The following is a 20,377-nucleotide window of genomic DNA, read 5'->3' on the forward strand; positions in this document are numbered from 1 at the left end:
TATCATACAGTGGCCAACAGGAACGTTATAAACTTTCTTTGATTTAAAAGTTAAAAACTTTAACCCTGCTCTGAGACTTTGCACTTATTAACTGTTAACTGAGTCACCCAAAGTGCCTACACAGCTGTGGTTAAACCAAGCAAACTGAAAACAGCAGAATTTATAGATAAGTTATAGAGACGGATAATGAAAATAAGCTTTCAGTGATAATGCTGACGGATCTCTGACTAATATACAGTTGCTTGTAGTATACCAGAGCCTAGAATGGCAAAGGCTCTGGGTTTGAGTCCTCTTAGATGAATTATTTTCATTTCGGAAGGCCTGAATTCTCAAGTTCAAGACGAAGACTAGAAAGTGATCGATGGACAGCACAGAGGCGCAAAAGAATAGCTCTCTATATTAAAAAAAAAAAGTTCAATCCAGATTACAGACAGAGGGAAGAATAAATCATTTTGGCCAAAGTATGAGAAGTTGACAGATCTGTTTTAGTTTAGTGGAGAAAAAAAAGTTTTTCACTCTGCTACACTTTGTGCCTTTTAACAATCACAGAACAGCAAACTTCCACTGAGCATCTTCAGAAATAAATGAATGTAACTGCATTGACAAGAGCTTGTAGTAGAGGTGTCTACTTTGTGGATGGTGGCTTGATCTCACTAGCTGGAGTCCATCTCAACAGGTCAGAGGTCAGCAGGTAGTTTTGATGTATCAGATTATTTTGACTGTAAGTTTACAACCAGAGTAAAAAAAAACAAAATAACTGAGATAAAAATTAGGTGACTGGGAGGCACAAAGGTGTGTTTTAAAGGTTGAGGAGACTGAATAATTCTCCAGATACACGGCTGTCTTTCAGAAGTAAAGTGGTTAAATGGCCCCATCAACCAGGGAAGCTTGTATTAACCATTAAAGCCTGTCCGGTAAGTTTTCGAAGTATTTAGATTTTGGACTGGTCACATATTTTACTGCTTATTTGCGGATCATTTGTTAATTGAAGACAGGTCATCGGACTGTTAAGTTTGTGAAATTCGCCATATGACTTAGAAGTGATCGCGCGGGATGTCTCTCAGACTTGAGATTTGTTCTGTGATGGGTGCCACACCTCCCTGCCATGCCCAGCTGACTCCACTTGGCAGTGCAGTGCGCGTCTTGGACACGGCGCTGCGCTCTCGGCGCTCCGTCGCTCGGCTCGTCTTCCTAGCTCACTCCGCCCTCCTTCCCTTCCTCCCTCCATCTCCACCTCAATCTCAACCAGCGCCGAAACCGCACGACAAGAACAGAGGACATTCATTCGCGGCTGTGACAGTGACCGATGCACGCCATTCCCTGGCCGACGTCTCCGCCAGGACCGCGCTGATTGATCGGAGTTGCGCCCCGCTCATTCCGCTGCCGGCTGCAAACACATCCGCGCCGGGGCAGTCCGGTCTCCTCCTCTCCTCCCCACCTTCCCCGCGCGCACACACTTCTGGACAGTTTATTCCCTAGATGCTGGATGAATTATCGGAGAGTTGTGAACAAGTGTGAGAAGAACGCCGAGGCTCGGGATCTGCCTCCGCGCTGCGTCCAGGGAAGAAGACTCAGCCAGAGTTGTGGACGATAATGGAGGGGACATCTCTGTATCTTCCTATTGTTGTTTTACTGATGCAATGTAAGTGGAATATGGAAACTATTTGTTCTGGGTAACTCTTTCTGCCTGGGTACTTGCGTTCATCTACTTTACTCCGCGGGACAAGGCTCGGTATAGAAAATGATGAGTTTTTGAACTGATCCTGTTACAACTTATTTATCAGACCGTCAGTGGATGAATTGGGATGAACTCTCAGACATTGCAATCTTCGTTTTAAAACGAGTGATATATTTAGGGAGTTTTTTTTCTTCAATGTTGTTTTCAAAAGTTAGTATTTTAAGGACCATAATTGGAAGAAAAAAGTTACTTTTTACAAAAAGACTAATGGATGTTAGGTTCATGATCCTGTAAAGCAGATTCCACTTTGGTTAAAGCCCCTCTGTGAGAGTGGGCTGCTGTAACGGAGCAGTTAGGCTGGGTTCCCTATAAGTTGGCCCCCTAAAGTTGTATTGGCAGGGTTCCAGGTAAAGGTGGTGGGCACCGTTTAGGCAGAAAAGGGGCCAGATCTGTGCATGAGGTCAGGGGTTGGATTTTCACCAGAAACTTCACTGGTTTTCTGTGCAGCAGGGTGTTTTCTCAGATATTGCCTGGAGTCTGGAGGTTTGGGCACAAAGCAAGCAGAGATGAGTCCCCCCCCCACCCCAGATTATCCTGCATGGAAACCTGTGTGACAGTCATGAAAAGAGAAAGCAGTGGAAGCGCTGTTAAGAGTTCAGTGAAGTGGCAGCAGCGGCGTGACATGTATGCGATGAGACAGTTGGAGTGAGTGACGCACATTTTACTCCGTGTTGTCCACATTTTGCCACCTGTCAGGCCACCGAGTCACGAGTTCACGAAGGTGTGTGTATTTTCAGTTGGGCTTTGGTCAATCTGACGGGAATAAGTCATCGTCAGGCTCACTGATGGATATCAACAGTTGAACAGAGCAGCACTGCTGGTGTTTGTACTGTTTAAAAAAAATCTAAGAGGAAATGTTTTGGGTGGGTCTATGTGGCAAGAAACCCAACAGCCCCTCATATCAACCTCTCTCACAGACACACACACACACACACACACACACACACACTGGATCTGACTGAGACAGCTGTTGCTCACTGTTTTGCAGTCATACAGACAGGCTCTGTTCAGAAGGAGAACACACACACACACACACACACACACACATACATACACAGTCAGCATCCTGTTTTTCTCTGTACCCCCGCAGCCTTGAAACGTGTGCCATCCACCTTATCTATATCACACAGCCAGACAGGATATCTCCTATGGGTCCATCTCCCTCCCTCTTTCATTTGTTCCCGGTTAATTCGAATAAGTGCCTTAATTATTACTGCACCATGCTTTTGACCTCAGCCCAGCCCTGCCAACACCCACCCCGGTTTCTCTGTAACACTCTGTACGGACCACGTAATGAGAGTGAAGCTGCATGCCAAGACGCGAGCGTGCCATCCTTCTATTTTTTGCTCAGGCAAGACGGTTGCTGTCCCTCTGAGTTAAAGCCGTTGCGGTGTTTGCTTGATGCCGCACACTAACTGCTTGTTTGTGTTTGTTGTGTGCTTTTGTGCGCTGATGCTATTGTTAGATGTGCCTTTGCTTCACAGCCACAACAGGCCCCTACTGTAGCAGATGCATTTTAATTACCATAGTGGCTATATCTGACGCTATACTGAAGAACCACCAGAGACCTGCTGCTGTGATGCACATGAATAACTTAAAAGGCATATATGAGCGACTTTTTAAAAAAAAACATGATTCGTACTTGCTGGAATTATCTTTTAAACTTGGCAAACCACTCTGCTCATTAAGACTATCTCCATCAGTGTTTCCTCCTCACTCCTGATGAGCGGTGTGTTTTGGGTCATTTCCAGGGGCCAGCTCCGTCTCAACTCTGGCCCAGATGCTTCTAATTGGCGTTTATTTTCAGCCTGTTCAGTCCCTGCTGCCGTAGCATAAACCAGACGTTTACAGTGCAACCAGATCTGACTTGTGATTGTTCCTCGTGATCGAGTGTGCTGATCAAGCCCAGCCCAGCCCATGTGGCAACAAATGGTAACATTGGCTGAAATGACTCATTTTTAGCACATCTATTGTACTCGATTTCCTGTTGCAAACTGCTGAGATAAACTAGTCAGATTGTCACAAATGCTCAGCTAATAACAGAATGGGCCATGGCGATCCTGATCTACTCTGTTATTACACACTAGACTTTGAAAATGCACGTGAACATGTTAGTCTGAAAAGAAATGGGAAAATCGAGCTTCTCAAAACTGGATGAAATCTCTCTGCATGTATACCCAGAGCCAGGCCATTTCTTTTTTTGTGTTTTTTTTTTTTATCTGTAATTTTGGTCCTTGTGAGTTCAAACTTGCACTCCAAAAAAAGGCTTGGTTGGGATTCAGAAATGATCAAATTCAGCCTTTTCCACACAAATTTTTCCAATATGTGATGAGGAGGAAGAGACGCTGATTTGTTTTGGCTCAGATTTCTGGAAACATAATTGGCCGTGTTTTACTCTGGCATCTTGCCGTAGAACGTCATTGAAACATACTTTGTTTGTTTGGTTGATTCAAGCATTTAAATTCATCCGCGTGAGTGGATTCCCTTCCAAGTAAAAGTCCTGCACAAAAAGCCTGAAACGAGTCCGTAAGTTTGCTTTTCTGTGAGACGTTGGAAATAACGAGTTTACGAAGGCGTTGGATTTTACATTTGTTGGTAAACCTTCACCTCAAAGGGAGGTAAGTAGCTAAATGTCACAGGGTAGCAGACACAGTATTTCTCTCAGAAATGTGGTGGAATGGAATTCCTGTAGAATACGGTTACATTAAAACTGTATGTAATTATAGCTCTTTTATACATTTAATAAGTTGCTTTCCATCACTGCAAAGACAGCAGTAGACTACTATTCGAACCAACCCCCATGCAGTTTTGAAATGATCTGAACAGGCCATGTGCTCATCGTCCGCCTTGACGCCTTTGTAGTTAATTGAGGTCATTTAAGCTGACAGTGTTCATAGTAGTGAAGCAGCGGGACCTCACAGCCTCCCTGCTCATTCTGATGCGTGTGTTCTTCTGTACAGGCATGTTGTCATCCCGCTGCATTTCCTCTGTGACAAGAGCTTCTCCCGTTCACAGTCCTACTGTCGGAGAGGATCTCCCTCTCTTTCAATCCCACTCTCTCTTTTATTCATGCTCCTGCAGGTCTCTGGTCCCACTCCACCAGCCTCCACTCTGTCCCCTCTCCGCCGCACTCTCCTTCACTCCATTTCTATTCTATTCTTAGGGACGCACGTCCCGCCTTGATGGTTCATTCCTGTCCCTTTTTTAATCTGATTGTAGCGCCCCCACCCCACCCCCTCCCTCGTCCTGGTGAGACGGTGCTTCTTCAAGGGTGTCGAGGAGTGTGAGCCAAAGTTACGATAATCCTGTTAAACTGCTGCAAGTCAACACATGGCAGAGCGAAGGGAGGAGACTGAAGCCGGTGTTAACTGTTCCAATGTCAGGAAAGGCTTTTAACAAACTTGCTCTTTGCATTTATGCATTTGGCAGATTACATCATTTTTGTATAGGCCGCTGTTTATGTAAAAGCTGCAGTAAAAATAGCAGCCGAGGTCGGTGTGTGTGCGCGTTACCTTTTGTTTGTATGGCTATCTAAACTGTCATGCTGTTTAATTCAACTCTTCCTGCTCTTTGTCTTGGCTTTCCCTGCATTCTTCTGCACCCCCCCCCCTTTACAGGGGACGCCCTCTGTGACTTGTGGTAATAGAGCAACAATGGACCAACACAGGAAGTTATAGACAAACAGGAAACTGGACTACCGAGTAATGGAGTACTTGTTTTTAAATCCTGATTTTTGTTGTATCATTTGCAGGAACAATGGTAGATGAGTGTGTGTGTACTCACTGACGTCTACATTAGGCCAAATTACACGTTTACACGTGAGCGAAATGCTCAGAGAAAAGTCCCAGAGGCGCCATTCAACATTTATTATGCGATTTAAAAAATACATTGCTTTCCCCCTTTTTCTTAAATTTTCAGCCTTTTTAAGTTGTCGCTTTTCTCCCGAGACCCTTCCTGTGTGCGTGCCTCCACACTCTTCCTCTCTCAGGTAGCCTTCAGTTGTTTAGCCTTCCTTTAATAGCAGGATGACCACATTCTAATCCACCCTATAAACCAATCGGCACACAGGAAAATCAGTCACTGCTTCCACCTCCTGTTTGGATGCTTGGTACCAGTGACACACAGATGGCAGTGGGAATGTCCTGCAAATTTCAGGTTAATCCGGACTAGCTACTGGGGAAATGATTGGTTATGTTGACCAAACCTAGGTTTAAATAAACATACGGCAGGCTGCTCCTTAACCCTTGCAGGATTAAGTCGAGAGGGAGTAATCCCGCCTTTACTTCAGGCTTCCTGGAGAAAGATGCCGGCTTTACCTCAGTTATCGGAATAAGAGTCCAAAGACGGCCATTAAGCATTCTCATCTTGCTGTTGGCAGACACAGGAAGCACTTCATCCAATTCACCTTGCCCCCTTATAGATGACGAGTTTTATTACATTGTGAGTTCTTTTTTTCTCTCCCTCCTTCTCTACTTCCACCCCATCACCACCAGGTTCCCCCTCTGTTCCTGTAACCGTGTCAACCAACAGACCTAAGGTGGAGGTGGAGGAGTTCTCAGGTGAGGCTGAATAAGCAAACACTCACCTGATTCTCTCTGATGGCGTAAACCATAAGGCCATAGACAGGCCAGGCAGTTAAAAAATGCCCATGAGTCTTTGCTGCTGTGGAATTAACAACTCATCGGTCACATCCCCCCTTTTAGACGCCGTGCTGTCGTGCACATTCCGCACGGAGAGAGACCAGAACCCGCGCATCGAGTGGAAGAAAAAGGGGAAAGATGTTTCCTTTGTGTACTTCAACGGACACTTCAGAGGTGAGAAAATAACCCTTCGCCCTCTACAAACAGGGCATTTGTTTTAATCAGCTTTAAGCAGCTTCAGGAAGGAGGAGGAAAACAACTTGGGGCGAGAGAAATGATGGAGAAACTGTGAGGTATTTTAGCACAGCCTGCGTTGGTGGTGTTGGGCATAAAAGCTTAACCTGTCTCCTGTCCTCAGTCTCTCATCTTCATGGCTGAGGGTGTGAATTTAATGGTGAATAAATAATGAATCATACAAAAGCTTTTACCAGGTCAGCAAAGATTTTCTCAGATACGTTAAGGACTTGGAATGCTTCTTCCCTTGAAAGGTAGCGTTATGGCTGCAGATAGTGTGACAGAGAATGTTGGTCAGTTTCAGGTCCTTCCACTAGATTTCTGTCAGACTGAAGTCAGGACTTGGAATTGGCCAGAAGAATAATGGACATTAATCAACATTTAAATGTAAGTTGAAATGTAAATGTACCCGAGATGGCCATAGAGCTAATTGCTGTTGAGGACAGATTTGAACACATTTCCTTTTCAGATTTGTTGATCCAATTCAAAATGAATTTTTTCAAACAATCCGGATCAAGCAAAGCAGGCCCACACTATGATACTACCACTTCCGTGTTTCCCAGACTGGAAATCTCCAAACATAACGCTTCAAATGAATGCAGAAAGTTTTGTTTTGGACTGACTTGCAAACAGAACATTTCCATAACAGCATTCTGGCGATGGGTTCATAAACATTAGCTGATGTGAGAGAGTGACCTTAACGCTCATTTGGTTCATTTTTAGGCGAACTTTATGGATTCATGTGCATACAGGAAAGGACTCTTCATGATGTTCGGATATTTCTTTCAGGTCCCTTTGATGGTCGAGCGACCATTGATGGCGCCACGGTAACGCTGCATAAGGTGACCCAGGAGGACGCTGGGGAGTACCGTTGCGAGATCAGCGCTTCCTTGGACACCGTCAGCCTGGGGGAGACCAACATCACGCTCAAAGTCTTAGGTACCATTGATTGGAAAAACAAACACTTGTGATGGATTTGTTTTCCTAAGTTTAGCTCATGTTTGCTTACCCTGTCGTCCAGTGCCCCCACACACCCCATCCTGCGAAATTCCCAGCGCAGCAGTAACAGGCTCAGTGGTGCAGCTGCGCTGTCAGGACCAGCAGAGCATCCCACCCGCTACATACTCCTGGTTCAAGGACAACCGTCCAATGAGCCCTCCCCGTCACGCCAACGCGACCTATCTAATCAACTCGCACACAGGCGTACTGGTAGGTGAGACCGTGCCCACAGATAAAGAAAAAAAACAGGAACAGCTCGAGTGTGTGTTGAGAAATATTTTACATTGTTGTATTCTTGCAGTATCGCTGTCTGATAAAAGGGAGTCGAGATAAAGACGCTTCTGTTCAATTTTGTTGTGCTGGTTCCACAGAAGGTAGCTATTCTGAGTTCTGCTCAAGGACTCTTGGATTAAAAGATGTTCTTTTCTTCCCTCTCCATCTCCTCTGCAGGAGTTTAAGGCCGTAGCCAAGGAGGACACCGGCCGCTACAGCTGCCTGGCTTCCAATGGAGTCGGGACGCCGAAGATGTGTGAGGGCAAGCACATGACAATAGGTGTGTTTGTGGTTTTTTTGCTTTCCTCCCACACCTTTCAGCTCTGGACAAAATCAAGGAGGCAGTGGAGAGGAAACGCTCACCAGATTTCTTTCACCCTGCCTTGAATATGTGAAACACCTGTTTAGACTAACTTGCACCTTGAGGGGACATTGAATCCATATTTTGAAATATTTACAATGTTATACTTTAGATAATTAAGTGCTAATAAATGACCTGATGTCTTTGATGTTAAGAAAGGAACCAACTAATAATAGAGCACAAGAAAAGACAGTAGACCCATTTTATTTGAAGTATGGCCAACAGACTGCATTTATTAGTGTTTCAGAAACCTCTTCTTAATCTCGTCTGCTTTGCCGTCTCGCTTGCAGAGGATGTCAACGTCACGGCAGTGGTGACAACAGTGCTTGTTGTCTTCCTGATCATCGCGGTCTTGGGCTGTGGGGGACTCGCCTTACACCGCAACGGTTTCTTCACCCGTAAGTTTAGCTCACTTCTGTGATCAGTGCATCAGATACTGTTTTTATTCTCTCCCCAAAAGACTGACATTACTCTGTTTTCTCCTCTGTGGCTGCGACTCATCCATCAGCAGGACACAGAGGAAGGTAAGAGCTTTGTGATTGCATTAACATTGATGTGAACAAACACTAATATCTCATACACTGAGGATTGAGGGGAAGGGGGGGGTGGATTGTTGTTGCTCTTAGGACTGCGTGTCTGCTTCTGTGTGCTGAGTCAGGACTGTGTAAAGTGACAGCTGTGGCTGTGTGTGTCTTTGAGCCCCAGCAGCGCCTGCGCTTCAGTTAATTTAGTGATTGGCACCAACAGATGTAAAACCATGAGGAAAGTAGATTCCATTACTCTGATATACGTTTGTTGAAATTATTTAAAAAACGTAGCTGGACAAATGAGCCAAAGAGGCAGAAAATAGAAGGAGAAACAATCACAGCAACATAATTATGGAATAATTACTGGCTGTTAATCAGCAAGGAGAACAACACTGGCAGCAGCAACGATTGAAGGCAATTAAACTGATTGGACGAGTAATTTGATATGGATTATTCAGATATTGAGGGAAGAGGCTGTGGTAAAACAGAAGGCTGCTCATGCAGTGCATGTACACACCATCACGGCCCCTGCACTACATGAGCAGATTTTGATGTCTGACTAAAACCACAGACATAAATGCATGTCCTCATGTGACTTTGTGTTATTTGATTACTGGCTTGTTACTGCTCCGAGTTTGATGGAGAGGCAACATTGAGCTCTCCTTTGAAGCTGATGCGAAAGCTCTTTGTCTGGGTTAAAGTCTGATGCTTATCTTACTGAGCTAAACTGGAGCTGTCAGTGTCAACGTCCTATTTATAGAACCGGCTTCTTCACAAAGACTCGAAGACAATGTGGCGTGATTTCTGATGCACCGATAGCAGGCAGAAATTTACAGAGTAGGAAGGCAGATCTGCCTGTGAGAGAGAAATAGAAAAAAAAAACAATCCTGTTAACGTAATGCTTCAGAGGATGTCTGTTTTCTGGTTGAAGCAAAACAGATATCTTGATTTCCTTTAACTCTGATTACACACATTTAGCTGTTTGTTCATAAAAAGTTACTGGAAGAAAAGACAGGTGGAAAAATACATTTTATTATACATAAATAGTTGTTTCATAGGAGAGATTTAAGGGACTTGAACTGGAACCTAGAGGAACTCCAGTTTAAAAAAAAGTCCCATATGAGAGTAGATACTAATTCATAACCCAGAAGTGTCCAATGGAGTTTGCCATTTTTAGGTGTTAAATGTCCAGCTCAAAGAGACTGTAGAAAACACAGAATTTGGAATAACAGGGTGTTGGATTGCTGCATGCAGTGGCTCAACTGAATTTTGATTGGCTGCATGTCTTTAAGGCAGTAATGCTGGTAAAACATTTTTAAATCCTTCATAGAGATGTACTGTTGGTTTTTGTTTAAGTAATTTTAAATGGGCGTGCTTGAAAAAAGTTAAGTTGTTGTAACATTAGTTCTATTTGTGCATCCAGATCACTTGCATGAGAATATGGAGATTAGCTACAACATTAAAACCACTTGGTATAGTGTAGATTCATCTCTGGCGATTGGGACTTTGACACACAATCCCAGTAGTTTTAATCTTGTGGCTGGTGGGTGTGAGTTTGTGCATGATTTTTTTTATTTGCAATGTGAGAAGGAGCTTTTGGGTTGTTTAGTTTACCCCGCCCTCGTCACAACCCCACCCTCGCCACAACCCGGCCTTCGTTACAACTCCGCCCCCGTGACACCACGCCTTCGTTAGAACTCCGCCCTCGTCACAACCCGGCCTTCGTCACAACCCCACCCTCGCCACAACCCGGCCTTCGTTACAACTCCGCCTTCGTCACAACCCCGCCTTCGCCACAACCCGGCCCTCGTCACAACCCGGCCTTCGTCACAACCCCACCCTCGCCACAACCCGGCCTTCGTTACAACCCGGCCTTCGTCACGACTCCGCCCCCGTGACACCACGCCTTCGTTACAACTCCGCCTTCGTCACAACCCCACCCTCGTCACAACTCCGCCTTCGTCACAACCCCACCCTCGTCACAACCCGGCCTTCGTTACGACTCCGCCCCCGTGACACCTCCGCCCTCGTCACAACCCGGCCTTCGTCACGACTCCGCCCCCGTGACACCACGCCTTCGTTACAACTCCGCCTTCGTCACAACCCCACCCTCGTCACAACTCCGCCTTCGTCACAACCCCACCCTCGTCACAACCCGGCCTTCGTTACGACTCCGCCCCCGTGACACCACGCCTTCGTCACAACCCCACCTTCGTCAAAATCCCGCCCCGTCACGAAATGAGACGTCACAACCCAGCCCTCGTTACAACTCCGCCCCCGTCACAACCACGCCTTCGTCACAACCCCACCCTCGTCACAACCACGCCTTCGTTACAACTCCGCCCCCGTCACAACCCGGCCTTCGTTACAACTCCGCCCCCGTGACACCTCCGCCCTCGTCACAACCCGGCCTTCGTTACAACTCCGCCCCCGTGACACCACCGCCCTTGTCACAACCCGGCCTTCGTTACAACTCCGCCTTTGTCACAACCCCACCCTCGTCACAACCCGGCCTTCGTTACAACTCCGCCTTCGTCACAACCCCACCCTCGTCACAACCCGGCCTTCGTTACAGCTCCGCCCTCGTCACAACCCGGCCTTCGTTACGACTCCGCCCCCGTGACACCACGCCTTCGTCACAACCCGGCCCCCGTCACAACCCAGCCCTCGTTACAACTCCGCCCCCGTGACAACCACGCCTTCGTCACAACCACGCCTTTGTTACAACTCGGCCCCCGTGACAACCCCACCCTCGTCACAACCACGCCTTCGTTACAACTCCACCCTCGTCACAACCCGGCCTTCGTTACGACTCCGCCCCCGTGACACCACGCCTTCGTCACAACCCCACCTTCGTCAAAATCCCGCCCCGTCACGAAATGAGACGTCACAACCCAGCCCTCGTTACAACTCCGCCCCCGTCACAACCACGCCTTCGTCACAACCCCACCCTCGTCACAACCACGCCTTCGTTACAACTCCGCCCCCGTCACAACCCGGCCTTCGTTACAACTCCGCCCCCGTGACACCTCCGCCCTCGTCACAACCCGGCCTTCGTTACAACTCCGCCCCCGTGACACCTCCGCCCTTGTCACAACCCGGCCTTCGTTACAACTCCGCCTTTGTCACAACCCCACCCTCGTCACAACCCGGCCTTCGTTACAACTCCGCCTTCGTCACAACCCCACCCTCGTCACAACCCGGCCTTCGTTACGACTCCGCCCCCGTGACACCACGCCTTCGTTACAACTCGGCCTTCGTCACAACTCCGCCCCCGTGACAACCCCGCCTTCTTCACAAAATGAGACGTCACAACCCGGCCTTCGTTACAACTCCGCCCCCGTCACAAAATGAGACGTCACAACCCGGCCTTCGTTACAGCTCCGCCCTCGTCACAACCCCGCCCTCGTCACAACCCGGCCTTCGTTACGACTCCGCCCCCGTGACACCACGCCTTCGTCACAACCCGGCCCCCGTCACAACCCAGCCCTCGTTACAACTCCGCCCCCGTGACAACCACGCCTTCGTCACAACCACGCCTTTGTTACAACTCGGCCCCCGTGACAACCCCACCCTCGTCACAACCACGCCTTCGTTACAACTCCGCCCCCGTCACAAAAATGAGACGTCACAACCCCGCCTCCGTCACAAAATGAGACGTCACAACTCCGCCCCCGTGACAACCCCGCCTTCGTCACAAAATGAGACGTTACAACTCCGCCCCCGTCACAACCCATCCCCTGTCACAACCCCACCTTTGTTACAACTCCGCCCCTGTGACAACCCCGCCTTCGTCACAAAATGAGACGTTACAACTCCGCCCCGTCACAACCCCACCTTACAACTCCGCCCCCGTGACAACCCCGCATTCGTCAAAAAAAATGAGACGTCACAACCCCACCCTCGTCACAAAATGAGACGTCACAACCCGGCCTTCGTTACAGCTCCGCCCTCGTCACAACTCCGCCTTCGTTACAACTCCGCCTTCGTCAAAACCCCGCCCCCGTCACAAAATGAGACGTCACAACCCCGTCCTCGTCACGAAATGAGACGTTACAACTCCGCCCCCGTGACAACCCCGCCTTCGTCACAAAATGAGACGTTACAACTCCGCCCCCGTCACAACCCATCCCCTGTCACAACCCCACCTTTGTTACAACTCCGCCCCTGTGACAACCCCGCCTTCGTCAAAACCCCGCCTTCGTCACAAAATGAGACGTTACAACTCCGCCCCGTCACAACCCCACCTTACAACTCCGCCCCCGTGACAACCCCGCATTCGTCAAAAAAAATGAGACGTCACAACCCCACCCTCGTCACAAAATGAGACGTCACAACCCGGCCTTCGTTACAACTCCGCCTTCGTCAAAACCCCGCCCCCGTCACAAAATGAGACGTCACAACCCCGTCCTCGTCACGAAATGAGACGTTACAACTCCGCCCCCGTGACAACCCCGCCTTCGTCAGAACCCCGCCTTCGTCACAAAATGAGACGTTACAACTCCGCCCCTGTCACAACCCCACCTTTGTTACAACTCCGCCCCCGTGACAACCCCGCCTTCGTCAGAACCCCGCCTTCGTCACAAAATGAGACGTTACAACTCCGCCCCCGTCACAACCCATCCCCCGTCACAACCCCACCTTTGTTACAACTCCGCCCCCGTGACAACCCCGCATTCGTCAAAAAAAATGAGACGTCACAACCCCACCCTCGTCACAAAATGAGACGTCACAACCCGGCCTTCGTTACAGCTCCGCCCTCGTCACAACCCCAACTTTGTTACAACTCCGCCCCTGTGACAACCCCGCCTTCGTCAAAAAAAATGAGACGTCACAACTCCGCCTTCGTTACAACTCCGCCCCCGTGACAACCCCGCCTTCGTCAGAACCCCGCCTTCGTCACAAAATGAGACGTTACAACTCCGCCCCGTCACAACCCCACCTTACAACTCCGCCCCCGTGACAACCCCGCATTCGTCAAAAAAAATGAGACGTCACAACCCCACCCTCGTCACAAAATGAGACGTCACAACCCGGCCTTCGTTACAGCTCCGCCCTCGTCACAACTCCGCCTTCGTTACAACTCCGCCTTCGTCAAAACCCCGCCCCCGTCACAAAATGAGACGTCACGAAATGAGACGTTACAACTCCGCCCCCGTGACAACCCCGCCTTCGTCAGAACCCCGCCTTCGTCACAAAATGAGACGTTACAACTCCGCCCCCGTCACAACCCATCCCCTGTCACAACCCCACCTTTGTTACAACTCCGCCCCCGTGACAACCCCGCATTCGTCAAAAAAAATGAGACGTCACAACCCCACCCTCGTCACAAAATGAGACGTCACAACCCGGCCTTCGTTACAGCTCCGCCCTCGTCACAACTCCGCCTTCGTCAAAACCCCGCCCCCGTCACAAAATGAGACGTCACAACCCCGTCCTCGTCACAACCCGGCCTTCGTTACAACCCCACCCTCGTCACAACCCAGCCTTCGTCAAAAAATGAGATGTTACAACCCCGCCTTCGTCACAAAATGAGACGTCAAAACCCCACCCTCGTTACAACTCCGCCCCCGTGACAACCCTGCCTTCGTCAAAAAATTAGACGTCACAACACCACCCTCGTCACAACTGGCAATGTACGGGCTGAAATTTCAACTAAAAAAAAAAAAAAAACTTTTATATATATATATTACAGTTTCCTAACATTCTTTTCATAATATTGCTATATTTATGGAGTCATTTATAGACATTTTGAAAAAAGTGTAAATGTCCACAATGTGAAATATTTAGGTTTAAGTTGTTTTTTCACGCAGAACATCAATGTGCAATAAAGTCACGACAGTCCCATCTTAAAATGGCTCTGTGAGTGTTATCTTTGCTTTTTAATCTACATTAAATAAATCCTTTAAGTCTTGTCTAAAGGACATTTAAACTATGAAGCCAAATCTGTTGTGTTATAGTGGTTATTTGACTAAAGACAGTTTGGATCAGACAGGAGAGCTGATGCACTCTTGGACCCTTGGTAGGGGAAAATATAATTGTCCCTTAAATGAAAAAATATTTAAGCTACAACCACTCGTTTACTTAGAGGATTTTTCTTTTTATACAGACTAAAATGGCGCTCATTACTTCTCTGAATGCACTTTGTCTTGTTAAACAAAAAAAATAAAAGAAGAATGAGACCAGCCACAAGCACTAAGAAATATAAAACGGTCCAAACTAACAATACAGGTAATCATGCCCTTTTTCCAGCTCCTCTATGAATGATTTAATACCATTAACCCACCTGCTCCAGCATGGTGTGCAGTGTGACTTAGAGATGACTCCGTCCTTTTTAAAGTCACCGGCCTGACCCCTGCAGGTCCTTTTGGATCTCCCAGTGTCACGGTGTAGCCCACATCAGCAGCCAAACCCTGCACAGAACTGAAGACACGTGAGTGTGACACATGAGGACAAATTAACACCCACAAGAGTTTAAATCTTATTACCAGTGTGAACTCCAGGAAATCACTGAACCTAGCCAAGAACTAGGCCCGACACAACCTCCTGTGAGGCCATAAGTTCTACTCGTGCCGGGTTTTGTTGGGATTAAACTAACAAGATGAAGCGTTAATTACTGACCCGTCAAAGTGCTGGTTCAGACAATTTTGTTTCTACTCTTCATGCAGAGGTTTACATCCACCTTTCAGATGGAGAAAAGAGCAGCTAATACATATATTATACATATATAATACATAAATATTAAAATATTAATTTGAAATTGTAATATTTTTTTGTAAAATACAGATTCAAAATATTTTAAGCATCTACTTTAGTTTATATGCTATAAGAGAGAATGTCTCAAATCTGATTCATTTGAAAAAAATGCTAATATTTAAATAATTTAGTCAAATTGACATTTGCTTGAATTCTATGTTGAATAAAGTGTTAAATTCAAACCTTGGGTGGAGCTTTCTTAAGTATTAAACAATCAAAAGGATTATGATGTGACAATATGACTGACAAAAGGCAACCCATTAAGACAAGGTCGGGTCATTTTGTTGCCACGTTTGTTTTTCAGACTAGGCTGATTTTTTTTTTCTGAACTAAGCAACAGTTTAGCTGCATTTAAGTAACTCTAAAAGCCTGTAGGTATCAATCAGTGTCGATCTTCCCCAATGCAAACATACTGAGAGACTGTCCAACAAAAGATTAACAGCGCAGGTGCTCATTGGTCGAAAGTTAGCTTGAGAGTGAAGTGGATGACAACGGATTTCATCAAAAAGAGGCTGAAGCACCAAAAAGAAAACACAGACAACAGCTGCTCTTGGTCCACTATAATCTGTTTTTTTTCCATTGAAAAGCTAAAGCACCAACAACAGCACCAACACAACCAAGAGTAACCCTTACCTCAGATTATTTCACATATTTCTGAGACTGCGCATAAGTGCCGGCAAAATGCTATGACATGCAAACGTGCATTTGTGAAGCCAATCCCCTGCGCTACTTTACGCACATTTAACCCAACGCTTACCTCACAAAAGGAAGCACTCGAGCATTGCATTAACATTTACAAATAAGTGAGACAAAGAAATCTAACCAGTGAAAACATTTCTTACCTTATATTTTGTTGAGCAGTGCCCTTGCATCTTCTGTGTGGTGACAGTTTTACGTCGTTACATATTCATCCCAAGGAAGTCTGTTCTCCCCACATCTGTACACTGCCTGACAAGAGAAAACACACTTTTTGATGGTGTACTGCAACATTTCACGTGCCTTAAAAGTAAACTCTTTGTGGAACTCTCAGATCATCTGTTTCTGTCCCTGATCCCAGCAAACATATCACTGAGCTGTAGGCAGAGGTCCTCCATGAAGACAGGCAAAGTGCGCCACCTGAGCCCTGCATGACTGCTTTGAAGACACGGACTTGGGGGATACACACACCGGCTGTCTTGTCAAATATAAACTTTTTTGCTGAAAGGGCATCTGAAACAAATGCTTCTAAACCGTTCCTCAAGTAAAAGCCGTGAGCTCAGAGTACAGAACTCTGCATTTCAATTTGGAGATGTTCCTGCAGAATATCTGGATCATCCACTCTCATCCTGAACAACAACACCCCACAGCCTCCTGTTCAACCTACCAACATCATTGTCTAATTCACCGAAGAGGGACGACGTTCATCTAACAGAATGGTGCTTTCATAATAACCTGGATTTAAACATCCCAAAGACCAAGAAACGGACTGTAAATTTCAAGAAATCACTGTGCAACGAGCTCTCTGCCTCGTCATACATGGGGAGGAAGTAGAGAGGTAAGAGAGCTTCTAGTTTTTTTTATGTTCACATCTCCCATCAGGTGGGGAAGGCACAATAGAGTCTTTACTTTCTCAGGAGGTGACAGCATGCCGACCTCCCCCATCGCCTCCTGACTGCTGTAGGACCTGCAACGGCTGGTGAAGGTGGTTGAACAGGTAATCGGCTCATTACCCCCTCCCCAACCTCAGAGACATTTACACTTGCTGACTGTAAAAGAAAGCCAGCTGTGTTTTAAAGGACCCCACTCAGCCTGGACATCATCTGTGGGGCCTTTACTCCCTGGGAAGAGATGCCGATCAATCGGAACAAAAACGAACAGACTGCTAAATGCTTCTTCCCACATGCAGTCAAATGTAGAACTCATCCTCTCCCTGAGGACTAAAAGAGAAATAACCCATGAAAACATCTCTAACTGCTCGTAACCACTCACTTTGCCTGTCTAATGTCTATCTCACTTCATTTGCACTATTTCATCTCAATGTTGCCTATGACTTGTATATACATCCTCACTGCGTTACCGTATTTCATTCATATCCATTTATGTATATTTATGGCAGTCTTGGAGCTGCTAATTTATTTCATTTCTTTTTTAACAATAAAGATCTATTTTATTATATACTGGTGTCGTCCAAGTATATCACAATATTGCAGAGCATCTTTTAGTAACAATTCAACCCAAAATGAGTCGGCAGCATGGGAGGTAGATGGGATCATCAAAGCTGGATCCAGGAGACGAGTTCAGCTCAGCATAAAGACTGGAAACAGCGAAACGGTGTGGCTCTGTGAGGGTATAAAAAATGAGCTTCTTGCCAATCACAACACATGTTCAAACAAAAACTTACATGATAACTACTGTGGTTGATGGCCATTTCCTGACTGGGTTCAGTTCAAATATTAAGTCATTAGTTTTTACATTTAAATGTCATTTGGCTTCTGTACAGTGACAGACAAGCTAAACTCTTGATAAATTACATTAACTGTGGATTCCTTCCACGTTACCCTCTTCAGCTTAATGCAATCCTGCCTTGTAATTAAAGCTCGGAGTCAGACTTGCCTGCTCGCCCTGTGCCATGACGGTGATGTGCGAGATATGACTTAGGATGCAGCCGTCTGTCTGATATGCACTTACCGTGTCTTTGTCTTTCAGGTCCAATGTCAACTACATCCCACCTCCCCAAGAAGTGAGTGCTTCTCTCGCTCCTTTTCTGTCTGCACTTAGCCAATGACTGTGGCTTTGCGTTTGGTCACCTTAAGGAGCCATAATTCTGGGGGAAAAAGGCAGAAAGATAAGTGTTCAGTATTGAAACATTAATTCCTCTTTATCTGTTCCTCTCAGCCGCAGGATTTCAAACACACACAGTCGTTCATGCTCTGAGAAGCTGGCCTTCCTTTGACTGACATCACCCCAGTGATGAGGTGCCAACACTGGATTTTTCCCTTCTTCTTCTTCCTCCACTGCTACTTTTGGTTGAATTCTGTCAAGCAAAGTACCAAGGATTGTTACTCTTGCTTTGCTGTGTGTGCTTTTCCCATTGACGCCTCCTGCTGTTGTGAGGGATTCAGTCGAGTTTCGCGGTACTCTGCTGCCCCCTGGTGGTGAGATGTTTAACTGATCGTTGAAAAAACGTTAGCAGATAATTCATCACCCTTCATTTCTTCCTGCTGCAGGCCGATTGTTTCACTACTTGATTTATTTTCTACCAAAGACAGATGTTTTAGTTGAGTGACTTTTTGTTTCGTTGTAATTTTGCTTTAATCATAATGAGAAAATTCTCTGTAAAGCCATAGTGAAAGCATTTCAGTTGTTTTCAGAATACTCCAACTTTAATGCAGTTTACCTCAAGCTGGTATTTTGTCTTTGAGTCCGAGGCCCTGATGCCACTAAAAAGCTCTTTTGATCTTAGTAAAAAGAAAACCAGAAACCACTCCAGCTGATTCTACTGAGACCAACCCCATTCCATCCTGATGTGCCTGCATGGTCTTTTTTATAACTAAATAAATACACACACACATATATATATATATATATATATATATATATATATATATATATATATATATATATATATAGAAATAAACATAAACTGTATACCTTGTGCCTTTTTAATTTGTCTGTCATACATATCTACGATCACTTTTTTTGTACAAAAAAAAAAGGAAAAAAACAAACTTGCCTTACTTTTCTCTGTCTTTATATTCTCGTGCCACTGTTTTTGACTGTGTGGATGATTTGTTCAGAGTTTTATTTGAATGGTGTACCAGTAATAAAATGTTTTTCTATTCAAGTCTTGTACTGGTGATTCTTCCGAGTGTCTGACAGAGAAGATGACTAGATTGCTGATTTAATCACACTGAATGTGATCACCGGTTTAGTTTTGGCGGGCTGCTCTTTAACTAACCACATCTGTCCATGCACACATCTGTATTCCCACGGATAGAAATACTGAAGTCAAGTAGCAAGACTGAATATTATTCTTTTAACAGGCATATTACACCAAAAGCAGGTTAACTACATCTGTTCTGGGACTATCAGGATTTTAAACATGCAGGGGTATATCTAACTTGCACCAGTGGTCTCCTTCTGATCTGCATGGTTGAAAATCTTAAAATTTCAAGCATCTGTCAGATGAAAAAATGGGTCTTTCCTCTCCTGTTTTGGGGGGTTTCAAATATTCATCCTACAGAGGCTCAAATGCATCTCTGACCTTGTCATAATGTAGCACTCAAGAGTAATTCGGAGTGACAGCCAATTTCCATCTAGGTCAGCCAGCATTGGGCTCACTGCAGTTCTGGGAATTTCAGATAAAGGTGTGGAAATACGATCTAAAGTCAGTGCTTTATGTTTAGAGTCAAAATGAAGGCTTCAACTAACCTCTTTCAACTGTACATCACTTATAGTTTGAGCTATGAAATGATGATACAAGTCATGTTGTTTGTTATTAATCAAATAAATACGTAAATAAGTATTTTAGCTGCGAATTAAAGATTAAAAGCTGTAATACTGAACCACACGAATATAAAAGAGAAAAAAGAATCATACATTCACATTTGGACGAGATTCATTCGCACGACACATTTTCTAAAATGTGTTTTTCTTTAAAAAAATAAAATAAAACAACAGGAAGCACATTTTAATATCCAAATGAGGAAGATGGAAGTACTTACTTTTGAGTTGTTTATTCAGCACACAGTCGTCATCGGAGCACCTTCACGTACACAACAAGGTCAGAAGTGGAATAAATACAATGCTCAACAGGTGTCAGCTATTTCGGCACCATCCCATCACCTTGCTCATCTACTGCTGAGCAGAG

At 45.7% G+C, this 20,377-nt stretch overlaps 1 protein-coding gene across 6 annotated transcripts; it reads left to right on the top strand.

Annotated features, from left to right (window-relative positions):
* The first annotated feature begins 1,144 nt into the window (after positions 1–1,144).
* On the top strand, positions 1,145–19,351 carry jam2a (junctional adhesion molecule 2a). 6 transcript variants are annotated; one of them, XR_011907685.1, is made up of 11 exons: positions 1,145–1,642; positions 6,232–6,297; positions 6,442–6,552; positions 7,402–7,551; positions 7,634–7,821; positions 8,062–8,164; positions 8,536–8,643; positions 8,754–8,769; positions 15,134–17,062; positions 17,142–18,247; positions 18,403–19,351. XR_011907685.1 is itself a non-coding variant. In XM_072365072.1 (11 exons), exons 1-11 carry the CDS (start codon positions 1,594–1,596, stop codon positions 18,439–18,441), a joined length of 936 nt encoding a protein of 311 aa, XP_072221173.1. In that variant the 5' UTR covers positions 1,145–1,593; the 3' UTR covers positions 18,442–19,351. The 6 variants fall into 6 exon arrangements, 4 of the variants coding, with proteins under 4 accessions (XP_072221173.1, XP_072221247.1, XP_072221398.1 ...); XR_011907688.1 differs by having other exon boundaries at positions 18,214–18,247; XM_072365072.1 differs by having other exon boundaries at positions 15,134–15,205; positions 18,214–18,247.
* Positions 19,352–20,377: the final 1,026 nt, after the last annotated feature.

The sequence above is a fragment of the Leuresthes tenuis genome, unplaced genomic scaffold (genome assembly GCF_036924035.1).
Source record: "Leuresthes tenuis unplaced genomic scaffold, fLeuTen1.0.hap1 SCAF_1, whole genome shotgun sequence".
NCBI lineage: Eukaryota > Metazoa > Chordata > Actinopteri > Atheriniformes > Atherinopsidae > Leuresthes > Leuresthes tenuis.

Coding starts and splice junctions, on each gene's coding strand:
- jam2a (XM_072365072.1), top strand. CDS start 1,594: ATGGAGGGGACATCTCTGTATCTTCCTATTGTTGTTTTACTGATGCAA. Junction 7,822..8,061: donor ACTCGCACACAGGCGTACTG/GTAGGTGAGACC, acceptor TCTCCTCTGCAG/GAGTTTAAGGCCGTAGCCAA. Junction 15,206..18,213: donor CTGCACAGAACTGAAGACAC/GTGAGTGTGACA, acceptor TTTGTCTTTCAG/GTCCAATGTCAACTACATCC.